The 14681-nt window shown below is 43.4% G+C and overlaps 1 protein-coding gene across 4 annotated transcripts in view; it reads right to left on the bottom strand.

Annotated features, from left to right (window-relative positions):
* MED25 (mediator complex subunit 25) overlaps positions 1 to 14681 on the bottom strand; it is a 53853-nt gene that overhangs the window by 13412 nt on the left and 25760 nt on the right. For all 4 annotated transcript variants that reach the window (XM_056541911.1, XM_056541914.1, XM_056541913.1 and 1 more), the window contains exons 13-15: positions 10112 to 10169; positions 3982 to 4089; positions 1381 to 1560 (exon numbers count right to left, since the gene is read on the bottom strand). In XM_056541911.1, coding sequence (XP_056397886.1) covers positions 1381 to 1560; positions 3982 to 4089; positions 10112 to 10169 — 346 coding nt within the window. The remainder of the gene's footprint in view (positions 1 to 1380; positions 1561 to 3981; positions 4090 to 10111; positions 10170 to 14681) is intronic.

Raw genomic sequence — 14681 nt, 5'->3', positions numbered from 1 at the left:
GCTGAGGACTTGGGTTCAAATCCCACTAAGGACAACAATAAATAAAGCGTTATTATTATAATAATGTCAGCAGAGAGAACTGTGCTCGTGATGTCATCAGAGAGCATTCCAAAAAGAAAAGAATTTCCTCTGTAGTATTCAGCAGCTAATAAGTACAGGAAGGATTAAGATTTTTTAATAGAAGTAATTTACAAATAAGTTGAACTTTCTGCCACCAGTTGATTTAAAAGAAAAAAAGTTTTCACCAGAGTGCCCCTTTAAGTCATCTGGAATAACCTGTGACAATAAAAGTCCTATTAACCTCCAAATAAAAGTAATTTTTCTCTGGAGCTGTGTCCTCCAAACAGAGAAAAAGGATAAGATTTCTAAGTATCATACATATAGTAGATAAACTGAATCATTTTGTGCCAATAAATACATTAGAATATTTTCTCCTGTCAAGCTCTCTATGCATCATGTTAGGCCACTTTTAGTTGGTCCTATTGAAAGGGTTCTATGGTGACCCAAATTGGTTCTGTAGAACTGTGGGAAGTCTAGGTATTGTGGCACTAAAATATATCCATGTCTGAAGTTCCTGCAGACACTATTTAAAATGAAACAATAATGTATAACCTGCTATTTCCTGATCACTACATAACACATTAGCAACCTTTAAAGGGGTACTCCGCCCCTAGACATCTTATCCCCTATCCAAAGGATAGGGGATAAGATGTCAGATCGCCGCGGTGCCGCTGCTGGGGACCCCCGGGATCCCTGCTGCAGCACTGCGCTATCATTACAGCACAGAGCGAGTTCGCTCTGCACCTAATGACGCGCAATACAGGGGCCGGAGCATCGTTACGTCACGGCTCCGCCCCTCATGATGTCACGGCCCGCCCCTTTCAATACAAGTCTATGGGAGAGGGCGCGGCGGTCGTCACGCCCCCTGCCATAGACTTGCATTAAGGGGACGGGCCGTGATGTCACGAGGGGCAGAGCCATGACGTCAGGCGGCTCCGTCCCCTGTATCGCCCGTCATTACGCTCTGTGCTGTAATGATAGCGCAGTGCCGCAGCGGGGATCCCTGGGCTCCCCAGCAGCGGGACCGCGGTGATCTGACATCTTATCCCCTATCCTTTGCATAGGGGATAAGATGTCTAGGGGCGGAGTACCCCTTTAATGGTTACACCAGTGTTTCCCAATCAGGGTGCCTCCAGCTGTTGCAAAACTACAACTCCCAGCATGCCCGGACAGCCTTTGGCTGTCCGGGCATGCTGGGAATTGTAGTTTTGCAACAGCTCGAGGCACCCTGGTTGGGAATCACTGCGCTAAGAGCAGGAGACAGGGAAACCAAGGTTTAGAAGGTATCAGGCTTCACAGTCAATGAAAGTTCCTTCTTACAGCAGTCCGGTTCTGCATCTGCACTTGCTTGTGATTGGTGATCACTTGTCGGATACCATTGACAAAGCCGCTCTGATCGTATGGTATCAAACCCATGAAGATCTTCTTCTTGGAGGAGTACAACAGCATCAGCACCCGGACTTCACATGGAGTGGTGTGAGGAAAATGTACACAACCAGCCTAAAATAGAAACAGAAATAAGAAGTTATACAAAACCCCCCTAACACCTTAAAGGGGTATTCCAGGAAAAAACTTTTTTTTATATATCAACTGGTTCCAGAAAGTTAAACAGATTTGTAAATTACTTCTATTAAAAAATCTTAATCCTTTCAGTACTTATGAGCTTCTGAAGTTAAGGGTATTCTTTTCTGTCTAAGTGATCTCTGATGACACGTGTCTCGGGAAACGCCCAGTTTAGAAGCAAATTCCCATAGCAAACCTCTTCTAAACTGGGCGTTTCCCGAGACACGTGTCATCAGAGAGCACTAAGACAGAAAAGAACAACCTTAACTTCAGAAGCTCATAAGTACTGAAGGGATTAAGATTTTTTAATAGAAGTAATTTACAAATCTGTTTAACTTTCTGGAGCCAGTTGATATATATATATATATATATATATATATATATATATATATATATATATATATATATATATATATATATATATATATATATATATATATATATATATATATAAAAAGTTTTTTCCTGGATAACCCATTTAAGGACAGAGCGTTTTCCCGTTTTTTGCACTTTCGTTTTTTCCTCCTCACCTTTTAAAAATCATCAACCTTTCAATTTTTGCACCTAAAAATCCATATGATGGCTAATTTTTTGTGACACCAATTTTACTTTGTAATGACATCAGTCATTTTTACCCAAAAACCTATGTCAAAACCCAAAAAATCTAAAATCATTGTGCGACAAACTTGAAGAAAAAAGCCATTTTGTAAATTTTGGGGGCTTCCGTTTCTACGCAGTACATTTTCCGATAAAAATGACACCTTAACTTTATTCTGTAGGTCCATACGATTAATATGATACCCTACATATATTGAGGATACCCTACCTATATATATAGGTTTGATTTTGTCTTAAAAATCATAAATACGAAAATTAGTTTAAAATTATAGGGGTCAAAAGATGATGGGGGTCAAAAAACGAGGGCTCATTTTTTTTGCGCCGTGATCTGAAGTTTTTATTGGTACCCTTTTTGTTTTGTTTGGACTTTTTGATCACTTTTTATTCATTTTTGTATGGTATTAAAAGTGACCAAAAATACGCTATTTTGGACTTTTTACGCATACCCCATTGACCATGTGGTTTAATTAATTCTATATTTTTTATAGTTTAGACATTTACGCACATGGCAATACCAAATGTTTATTTTTATTTGCACTTTTTTTTTTATGGGAATAGGGGGGTGATTCAAACTTTATTAGGAGAGGGGTTAAATCATATTTGTTAACTTTTTTTTCTGCAATGTTATAGCCCCCATAGGGAACTATAACATGCAGTACACTGATCTCTTACACTGATCAATGCTATGCCATTACATAGCAATGATCAGTGTTAACGCCACTTGACTGCTCCTGCCTGGATCTCAGGCACGGAGCAGTCATTCGGCGATCGGACACTGGAGGAGGAACGTAGGGATCCTCCTTGTGTGCCCTAGCTGATCGGGACACTGCGCTTTCAGCTTTCAACTTTGATCGCCGCGTCTAAACAGTTAATGCCGGAGATTTGCCTGAATGGCGATGTCCGGCATTAGCCACGGGTCCTGGCTGCTGATAGCAGCCGGGACCATGCGGGTATGATGCGAGCTCAGCTCCTGAGCTCGCTTCATAACCCTGCCATGCCGCAGCACCGTTTATAAATGGCGTTTTGCGGCAAGGGGTTACCATAGGAGAAAGAAACTAAACTAAATATGTGAAATGCACCCACCACCCTTCCCCCCCAAACAAGGGGCTGAAACTACAGAGGCAAAGATTTTGAGTCTGTCGATGTGCAGCAGGGCAACCTCCTTAAAGGGGTATGCTGGGTTTATACATCTTATTACGTAATTTTTTTAAAAAGATGTATGATCTCAGGGGTCTCGCCGCTGGGGACCCCCGCAATCTCGGTGCAGCCCCTCTGTGATGGGCGCTGCTTCCGAGACGGGGACAAGACTTCATGGTCACGTGCCCTAGTGACATCACTCCACGGCCCCTCGATTCATGTCTATGGGAGGGGGCGTGACGGCCGTCACGCCCCCCTCCCATAGACATGAATGGAGGGGCCGTGGAGTGATGTCACGTCCCCGTCTTGGAAGAAGCGCCTGTCACAGAATGCCGGGGGCTGCACAGAGATCGCGGTGGTCCCCAGTGGCTGGACCCCTGCGATCATGCATCTTATCCCCTATCCTTTGGATAGGGGATAAGCTGTATAAACCCAGAATACCCCCCCTTTAGATTTCTAGTTAATTTTTGGTTAGATATTTTTATATGCATCAAGGGGTTACTAAAAAGCAACAAATTCAATAACTTTTATTGAACTGGGAAACCCTGTAAACCATCCCAGTACAAGGATATGTAAACGGTTAATAATATAATGTATACTTACAAAACCATTACCCATGATACGGTAGAGACCTTTAAGAGATTCCAGATCCTTGTTTGTGAAGTGGAACTGCACCATGCGAGAGTTTCTGAATAAGGGTCCTAAGGTGGTCTGCAACAAAATAAAGGGGGCTCTTTACCGTTCTCTATATGTGATCTTTATTTTCGAGGACAATGTATACAGCTACTAGCATTACAGCCAAAGGGGCAGGAGGCGATCAAACACCAGATTATGGCTTCTGCTATGAACAGACACTGAGGATTTGGACACTTGTTACTTAAATTTGCGTCTCAAATATTTAATGTAAAAAAAGTACATAAAAAAAATCTATCTATATATATAAAACTCAACGTGTGTGTATGTTCCACAAAAACTTTAAAACGGCTAAAGATATTAACTTGAAACTTGGCCACATGTTACTTATATGTCAACAACAAACATAGGATAGGTGATTTAACCCTTACTCACCCCCCTTTGCCAGGGGCGGGGCTTATGTTTAAAGTCCCATGCAAGTCTATGGGAAATATGTTACTGCATAACTTCCAAACAAATGGAGATATTTCAACAATACTCGGTCACATATTACTTATATGTCCACTTAAAAATATAGGATAGTTAATTTAACCCTTAACCCTTTTTTTAAAGACCCATGCAAATCAATGGGAAATGTATGTTCCCATATAATTTCCATACGGCGATATTTCCATACGGAGATATTTCATTACCTGGTACACATATTACGAGTAAGGATGGGAGGTCGGGATAGGAGGACGAGATAGGAGGACGAGATAGGAGGACGAGATAGGAGGACGAGATAGGCGGTCGGGATAGAGGCGGTCGGGATAGAGGCGGTCGGGATAGAGGCGGTCGGGATAGAGGCGGTCGGGATATGAAAACAATATATGAGGACGGGATATGAAGTCAAAAGCTTCTTCCTTTGTTTATTTTCCTCCCCAAAAAGGATTAGGAAGGAAAAACCGGGCAACGCCGGGTACTCAGCTAATATATATATATATATATATATATATATATATATATATATATATATATATTTATATATATATATATAAAACTCAACGTGTGTGAGTGTGTATGTATGCATGTATGTATGTATGTATGTGTGTATGTATAATAAACCACAGGGGTCCCCAAACAATGTGAAAAATCCCACGCATAAGACAAATGTAAAAAACCACAGAGAAGCAGCGTGTAAAGATAAACAATTAATAAAGTTTTATTGAGAAAAAAATTCATAAAACATACATATTGCAAATGAACACCATGGTTCACCAAATATGGAAAACATAAAAGGAGACACAGACAGGACACTGAAAATATGGAGGTGGGCGCTCAATCAACTGTATTGTATTGGTATAACAATACATAAGTAATAAAGTGCATAGCAAAAATATGAATGATTAAGGTGCTGCTATGTTGCAAATAATACAACAAATAAACAACATAAAATCAGAACAAAGTGCATTTCATAATTACCAAGTGGTACAGAGGAGCAAAACCACACCACCAAGACCCGCCATTTCGCCACGGAGGCTTCTTCCGGGGTGTGGTCACTGATAGTCCAATCCCCAAACAGACCAATATATATGGCGGGGTCAATCAATATTTCCCATAGATTCCTATTTGGAACCCAAAAATCCCTATGTTCCCATATATTAGTATAATCAGTGTTCCCACAAGCTTTATTAGAAATTTACTAAATTGTAACAAAAAAGAAGAATTTGCACACACTTTAAAATTACACTCAGCTCGGGCCAGTTACATAGCTTTTCTAAGATCTATGATTTTGGGGAGTTATACTCCTCTCTTGCTGATATTTTTTAGGAAAGCATGCCTGCAGTTACATGCTATTCCATTTGCTGGCCTCCGCTAGTGCGATTAAAAGAGTCCCTACTCTGCCCCCCTCGACATGTTTCGCTACTAAGTAGCTTTATCAAGAGGTAGCGGGCATATGCTAGTGTGTGCAAATTCTTCTTTTTTGTTACAATTTAGTAAATTTCTAATAAAGCTTGTGGGAACACTGAATATACTAATATATGGGAACATAGGGATTTTTGGGTTCCAAATAGGAATCTATGGGAAATAGTCAGTGATAGTCCGTCCCTTCTTAAATATACATTGCGATCCAATCATAACCCAAGCCATTTACCTTGTGACTGCAGCGTCACTAATAACCTTGTGGTCACTGTGTGGCCTGTTCTAATATGGACAAAGCAACGGAGTTCAATGATTCTTCCAGCCACAGATCGTATCTAATTCGCCATGCTATTGATTGCTCCACGAAAGGAGTGATCTATATGGCCAGTTGCCCCTGCAATCTACTATACATAGGGATGACTACGCGCGAACTAAAAAAGCGAGTGCATGAACATGTACGTGATATACAACAGGCAGCTCACCAGGTGGACGTATTGGGATTAAAAACTTTGCCTAGACACTTTAAGGTCAGGCACAACAGTGATGGTTCCCTTTTGAGGTTTAAAGGGCATTGATTGTGTAACCCCGGGCCCACGTGGGGGTAACTGGCAGAAGATACTGGCACAAAAAGAAACTCGCTGGATCTTCAAGCTAGACACCATGGTACCGAAAGGGCTGAATGAGACTAACAGTTATATTCCTTTTCTATGAATTCTGGTGTTTTTCCTGCGGCGGATTCCTTCTATTCTGTTCTCAACTCGGATACTTTATGTGTATATACTTTTTATTTTAATTGTTTTTAACACTTACCTTTTTTTCTTTCCGTCTCCAGATCATTGACAGATTCTTCCTTTACTCCCATATGTACTATAAGTTCCATTACTGATGTATACCTAGGATCTATGGGAATTGTGCTCTTATATTTGGAAACTACCACCTGTGATGATATACTTGGATTACCAGGGTTGGATCATGGTGATTCTCCACTGGACCTATTGTTTGGACATTTTATTATTGTAGTACCTTTTATCTCGTGGGCGCTCACTCATCAGCTGGTATATTCGGCGGTATATTATTGCTATTAGGGTTTGTTGCAATTTGGCACTCTATGCACTTTATCCGTGCATTTAAACTTTAATTAATTCCCCTTTTTTTGCACTCTGGCATGTACTTTTCGTTCAACATAAAGTTCAATGTCACTATCACCTACATTGTTGTGTACATATATGTAGTTTTTAACATTTTCTCCAACAAGAAAGGTTTATTCTAGGCACTATGTCTGCACATTTTGGTAACGTATTAAATCTCCTTTTTCTCACTTGTGTTCACTTATTATTCACGTGTGTTCACTTCTCACGCATGTTCACTTGCGATTTAGCACGTTCCACTTCATAACTTCCTCACCTTTTTTTATTTTCATTGTATTTTCCATTTGCCTTTAGTGGCTGCACTATGCAGGCTGAGAACTGGCCATTCTCACCCTGTGTCTAGCATCATTGCATTTTAGCTTACTTTTATTATGTATTTATTCTTCCACATGGGTTTACATCTATATATGTATGTGTACATATATATGTATATATGTGTATATTTTGATGCATACCGCGCACAGGTCAATTCACATTTCTCCATTTTTTGGTAACTCCTTATTTACACCTTATTCACACATTTATTTATTATAATTTATTTTATTTTTTTCCAGCCCTATACACACAATGCGTTTTTGTTGTATTCTATGGTGCGACTGTCGGTGGTGGGATTTTTTTTCCTACCGCCCATTGTTCGCACCGTGGATATGGCTTCTATATACACATAACTACGCCCTGTGATATCATATTATATTGGGATGTCCGTGATGCAGGTATTATCTCTCATGACAACCAGGTGTCCTTTAGCACTTTCGAGTATTACTTACCTTTCAAACACTGGGTGACTCCGATAGGAGGCTCAGCCTATGACCACGCCCCGGGGTGGTTACTATTTCCCCTCCCCTCCCGCATTTTGGCCGCTGAGTTATAGAAGCCTACGTGGTGCCGGGTTTTTTGTCCCTGCACCACGTGGGTTTTGTTTACATCAGCCTCCATACACGTGGAACGCCGATACCACGTGGTCACACTCATGACCATTGATTGGAGGTTTTCTGATCGGCCTTACTGTCTTAGAATTGAGCCCGATCTTTTGTTAATTTGCAGGCTCACACGTTGCGCCTACTAATGGATATGCAATGTGTGAGTCTGACATGAAGGTGTACCCCTATTATGCCCATTATTGGTCAGCCCTGCTGGGTTCCTCCTACTGGGCGTACCCAGGGCTCCCGCAGGTGCACGTTTCCATGAGTCTCTATAAGATTTCCGGTATACACATATTATCTATTAGTGATGCTGCAGTCACAAGGTAAATGGCTTGGGTTATGATTGGATCGCAATGTATATTTAAGAAGGGACGGACTATCACTGACCACACCCCGGAAGAAGCCTCCGTGGCGAAACGTCGGGTCTTGGCGGTGTGGTTTTGCTCCTCTGTACCACTTGGGAATTATGAAATGCACTTTGTTCTGATTTTATGTTGTTTATTTGTTGTATTATTTGCAACATAGCAGCACCTTAATCATTCATATTTTTGCTATGCACTTTATTACTTATGTATTGTTATACCAATACAATACAGTTGATTGAGCGCCCACCTCCATATTTTCAGTGTCCTGTCTGTGTCTCCTTTTATGTTTTCCATATTTGGTGAACCATGGTGTTCATTTGCAATATGTATGTTTTATGAATTTTTTTCTCAATAAAACTTTATTAATTGTTTATCTTTACACGCTGCTTCTCTGTGGTTTTTTACATTTGTCTTATGCGTGGGATTTTTCACATTGTTTGGGGACCCCTGTGGTTTATTATACATACATACATACATACATACATGCATGGTTTTTTACATGTATGTATGTGTGTATGTATGCATGCATGTGTGTGTGCGTGCGTGCGTGCGTGTGTGTATGTATGTATATGTGTATGTATGTTCCACAAAAACTTCCAAACGGCTAAAGATATTAACATGAAACTTGGCACACATGTTGCTTATATGTCAGCAACAAACATAGGATAGGTGATTTAACCCCTACTCACCCCCATTTGCCAGGGTTTATGTTTAAAGTCCCATACAAGTCTATGGGAAATATATGTTACTGCATAACTTCCAAACGGCTGGAGATATTTCGATAATACTTGGTCACATGTTACTTATTTCCACTTAAATAGGAGGTGGACGGGATAGGAGGACGGGATAGGAGGACGGGATGAGGAAGGAAAAACCGGGCAACGCCGGGTACTCAGCTAGTAAATAAATAGAACAGCAATTAAGAAATGAGAAACCAAGAATTATTCTGTGTGTCTCAGGGGATCAGCCATGTATTATCTTTTTCATAATCCTGTGCCTGGTTGTAAAAACGACCGGCTGCAGAAGGAGCCTCTCCCCATCTGCCCAGTCTGTAAGTTTAGACTAGGTAATAATGCCCCATCAATTAACTATACTCCTTTCTCAATTAGCCAAAAATGGAAGGGATCAGCAAGAAATTGATAGCTTTCTTAGGGACTTTTTGTTGCAAAACATCCGTCGAACACACACTGAAGGCAAGTTCTTCTTTTGGTTCACTTTTATCATTCACTTCTAGATTCAGCGTTTCTTTAAAGGGGTTCTCCGGTGCTTAGACATCTTATCCCCTATCCAAAGGATCTTGCACGCGGCACCCCATTTGTAATCAGTCCCCGAAGCGTGTTCGCTCCGGGTCCGATTAGCGGCGACCACAGGGCTGACAGCGTGTGACTGCACGCTCCGCCCCTCAATGCAAGCCTACAAGAGGGGCGTGACCGCTATCACGCCCCCTTCCATAGACTTGCATTGAGGGGCGGAGCGTGAGGTCACACGGGGCGGAGGCGTGACGTCACACACCGCCGGCCCCGTGATCAACAGTAATCAGACCCGGAGCGAACACGCTCCGGGGACTGATTACAAAAGGGGTGCCGCGTGCAAGATCACGGGGGTCCACAGCGGGGTCCACGATCAAGCATCTTATCCCCTATACTTTGGATAGGGGATAAGATGTCTAAGCACCGGAGAACCCCTTTAACCTTACACATGTAATATCGGTTAACCTGGTGAGAGCATCTAATGGTTATCTTTTTGATACTAGATTACATACCAATAACTGCTGAGGGATCAGCTGCATGATCAACTTCTGAGGCCACTGATCAGTTTTCCTGCAATGTAAAAAAAAAAAATGATTTTTTATGCTTACCGTAAACTCTCTCTCGGAGGATCCATTGGGGGACACAGAGACCATGGGTATTATGCTGCTGCCACTTGGAGGCTGACACTAGGCAACAAAAGAAAGTCTGCCCCTCCTGGCAGGATATACCCCGCCTACAGACTCTGAGCTAATCAGTTTAGTCCCAAAGCAGGAGAGGACTTACAGGGAAAGAAAACCAGCAACTGTCCGAAGGAACCATTGACAAAAAAATTACCGGAACTAACCCCCAGACAGACAACTGAACCAAAGACACCAGAACAAATGGGTGGGTGCTGTGTCCCCCAATTGATCCTTCGAGAAAGAGATTTTATGGTAAACATTAAAAAAAAATCTACTTTTCTCGGTCAGCTCCATTGGGGACACAGAGACAGTGGGATGTACCAAAGCAGTCCCCGTGGTGGGAAAGAAACCAAGCAACTCAGGTGGAAGGCTGCCCTTTGCGACCCACAACACTTTGCGACCCAAGCTGACGTCAGTGGACGCAAAAGCGTGCACCTGGTAAAATTTTGTAAAAGTGTGCAACAACTTACAGGCTTGTAAGGCCGAGGCCCTATTGCGAAGAGCTGAGACCCCGAAAGGCGGAGTCTTCCCTTTGCAGTGGTAGAAGAAATTAAGCGGATCCCTCCAGGGAACAAACCAGGATAGAGGCAGCGCACAGGACTTCAAAGGTAAAATGGTTTATTTACCCGGCATGCAACGCGTTTCGCTGGATAACCAGCTTCATCAGGCAGTGGTAGGCTTCTGAGATGGCAGAACGGATCCACCGGGAAACGGTCGCCTTAGAAGCAGGAAGTCCCTTACGACGACCCTCCAGAAGCACAAAGAAAGAGTCAGACTGACGAAAGGATGAAGTGATCGAAAGGTAAATCTGAACAGCCCCTACCACATCAAGACCGTGAAGTGCGCTCCCTGGGATGGGAAGGAGCAGGGCAGTGGGACGGAAGGACAATATCCTCATTCAGGTGAAAAGAGGTGACCAACTTAGGCAAAAAGGTGGGGATCGGTCGGAAAACGACTTTGTCCTGGTGCGGGACCAAATAGGGGGAACGGCAGGAGAGACACGCTAGCTCTGAAACCCTCCAGATGGAAGTGACCGCAATGAGAAAGGCCACCTTAAAAGCAAAGGACGTGACCTTGTAAGGCACTGAGCACCAGATTCAGATCCCATGGGGGAGTAGAGGATCTTTATGGAGGAGCTGCATGAGCGACACCTTGCAAAAAAGTGCGAATGTGAGGATCGGACGCCAGGGGGCGCTGAAAGAAAATGGAGAGAGCTGACACCTGACCCTAAACGTTCCTCAAGTCCAGATTGTAAAAAGGAAAGAAGGAGCGGGAGGGAGAAGACAACTGGAGAGAATGATTGAGATTCACACCAGTAAAAGTAAGACCACCATAAATCTTTGCAGAGGAGGGCTTACGAGCCCTGATTATTGTGCGTATCACTTGGGGAGAGAACCCTCTAGTCCTCAGAACCGCCGTTTCAACCGAAACGCCGTCAAATGCAGCAACAGTAAATTGGGGTGGTAAAGGGGACCCTGAGAGAGCAGGTTGGGACGCACTGGGAGATGCAGTGGTACATCAGCCACTAGGAGAACGATGGTGTAATTACGCTCGTCTGGGCCAGTCCAGAGCCACGAGAATGGCGTAGACGCTCTCCACTTTGAGTTTCCTCAAGACCCTGGGAATGAGAGGAGGGAAGAGATAGGGGAGGACGAAGTGCGACCAGGGAATCACTAAGGCATCCACGGCCAGAGCCAGATTATCGCAGAACTTTGCAACAAAGCGAGGAACTTTCTGGTTGTGGTGAGACGCGAAGAGGTCTAAGTCTGGACTCCCCCAGAGGTAGCAGATTTCCGCGAACACCTCCGGATGAAGAGACCACTCGCCGGGGTCGGCAGAGGAGTGGCTGAGGAAGTCCGCCTCCCATTTGTCCACTCCTGGAATGTGAATCGCCGAGATGGAGGGAACTCAGAGTTCCGCTCAGAGCAGGATCCTGGAGACCTTGGACATCGCTGCGGGGCTGCGAGTGCCGCCCTGGCGATTGACATACACCACAGCCGTGGAGTTGCCCGAATGGACACGAACAGGACGGTTCTAGAGAAGTCGTTCCCAATGGAGGAGGCAAAAGGTAAATTGCCTGGAGTTCCAGAATGTTGATGGGGAGGAGAAGAGCTTCCTGAGAGGACCAACGACCATGTACTGTCCGATTCCAGAAGACTCCCACTGAGACTGGCATCTGTCGTGATGACCTGCCGAAGAAGGGGAGACTGGAGGCACCACCAGAGGGAATGGCGAATCCTGCGATCGAGGTAAAGCTTGTCCCACCGGGACAGAATGGCCAGCTAAAGAGGATGATAATGAAACTGGGCGAAGGGGACAGCTTCCATGGTCACCACCATCTGACCCAGGACTTCCATGTAGAATCGAATGAAAACTGGAACGGGACAACGGAGAAGGCGAACACCTGCTGATATAGAGTCCCAAAAAGATCAAAGACTGGGTGGGAGTCAGGTTTGACTTTCCCTGGTTGATTACCAAGCCGCAACAAGACAAGGTCTTAAGAGTGACAAAACTCTTCTGATTCTGGTCCCTGGTTGGTGCCTTGATCAGTAGGTCAGGGAAAGAACAGAAAATTTTCCCTCTCTAGGTGCTACTTCTACAGATGGAATCACACGAGGAATGAGTTGAGATCACGAAGATTTTTATTATACCAATGACGCGTTTTGGGTATACACCCTTCCTCAGATTGGCATGACATAAGGCAAGTAAGGGGGATATTTATACACTGAAAAAACTGCCAAAATCTGTCGCGTAAAAAAATTGAGGGGAGGAGTTACATGTTCAGGTGAGGTCACACGTTCAACATAAGATACATAAAAAAATATACAAAATGATAAAAACACATTAAAATAGTAAAATCTACTATAGTGGGGAACATGGAAATGGTTGATGATCACCACACTCCAGATCACGTGGGTAGAAGCCAAAAAATGATAAGAAAGAAAAACCGTAATGTAAATAATAGATACAGATTCTGAATGGAGGTCACGGGATATGGTACCAACCAATAAGCAAAAGAGTATAACAGACCAAGGTGGAGAAATCTGGAGTTGCTACTGGCAACATGAGACATAAAAACAGAGTATGGATGCATAAGGGAAAAATAGCAAAACATAAAAACCAACCAAAAGACAGCAACCAGAAGCAGGGCGCTGGAACTAACGGACAGGTAAGTGGTTACTTACGATCCATTGATGTTGCAATATAAGAGGAACATCAAGCTATCGTAAACAGAGCGTTCTGTAATCACAACTAGAAGATGGTATTATATTTTGCAGTACTAAAATATAAATAGGTGGAATAAAAAATGAATAAGAGATACATATATAAAAGGTATGTAAAAATATGCATAAATATTGGCAAGTGTTGTATATAGATATATACAGGTGACCGGTTCTTTAGGTGGCACATTCTATGAATTCATTTAGACCCTGGGGGGGGGGGGGTCAAGCAGCGTAACTTAAATATCCAGTAGTTTTCTCTCTGTTTTAATTTTTCAAAATCTGTTGCATCCTTCTGGTATGGATTCAATGGGGGTAACAGAAAATTCCTTAATGCAGCTATTATGGTAAAGCGCGGCATGACGGGAGATGCTGTGCAATGGAAATTATAGCACAGCCGACAGGGAAGAAGTGCCTGTGAATATACAAAAAAAATGCAGAGTTGCGGTTCCTGCGAAGCATTAGAAAAGTTGACACGGGAATTGAAAGGGCACCCCTGACTTAGGATGGCCGAGCAGGAGAAACAGGTCCCTGCACAGAGAAGGGGTGGGCCCAAAACAGGGGGACTCCAGAAGTTCAGAATACGAATAAAGATATACCCCAGAAGAAGATCGGGGGGGGAGGGAATACTCACCTACCGAAGTCTTCAGCCAGCCATTAAACACCTGCATCATGCCTGGCTGAAACAGTGAGACGAGCAGGGTAGGTAGGGGGACCTGGGCCAAAAGATGCAACCCCAGGCGCTGACCGGTGGCGAGAAGGGGTTGGCAGTGCATAACTCTATGCCTGTGCCCCTTCATCGCATATGGGGGAACAGTGAGCAATATGCTCCTGGACCCCACTTAAAAACGGGAAATAAAAAAGGATAAAAAACCTTAACACACTTTCCTGAACTAAAAAAATAAAAAAGTAAAAGACCAGGTCTGGAAAGCTCCAGACCCATGTCTGCCTCCTACGGACACTAAGCTAAAACTGATAGCTCAGAGTCAGTAGGCGGGGTATATCCTGCCAGGAGGGGCCGACTTTCTTTTGTTGCCTAGTGTCAGCCTCCTAGTGGAAGCAGCATATACCCACGGTCTCTGTGTCCCCCAATGGATCCTCCGAGAAAAGAAATATATATAATATTGAACCTTCTTTAATTCTTTGCGAGATGCTGGGTACATGTCACTTCTAAGCACACA

The sequence above is a fragment of the Hyla sarda genome, chromosome 10 (assembly GCF_029499605.1).
Source record: "Hyla sarda isolate aHylSar1 chromosome 10, aHylSar1.hap1, whole genome shotgun sequence".
Classification (NCBI taxonomy): domain Eukaryota; kingdom Metazoa; phylum Chordata; class Amphibia; order Anura; family Hylidae; genus Hyla; species Hyla sarda.
This window is presented reverse-complemented; position numbering and strand designations above follow the sequence as displayed.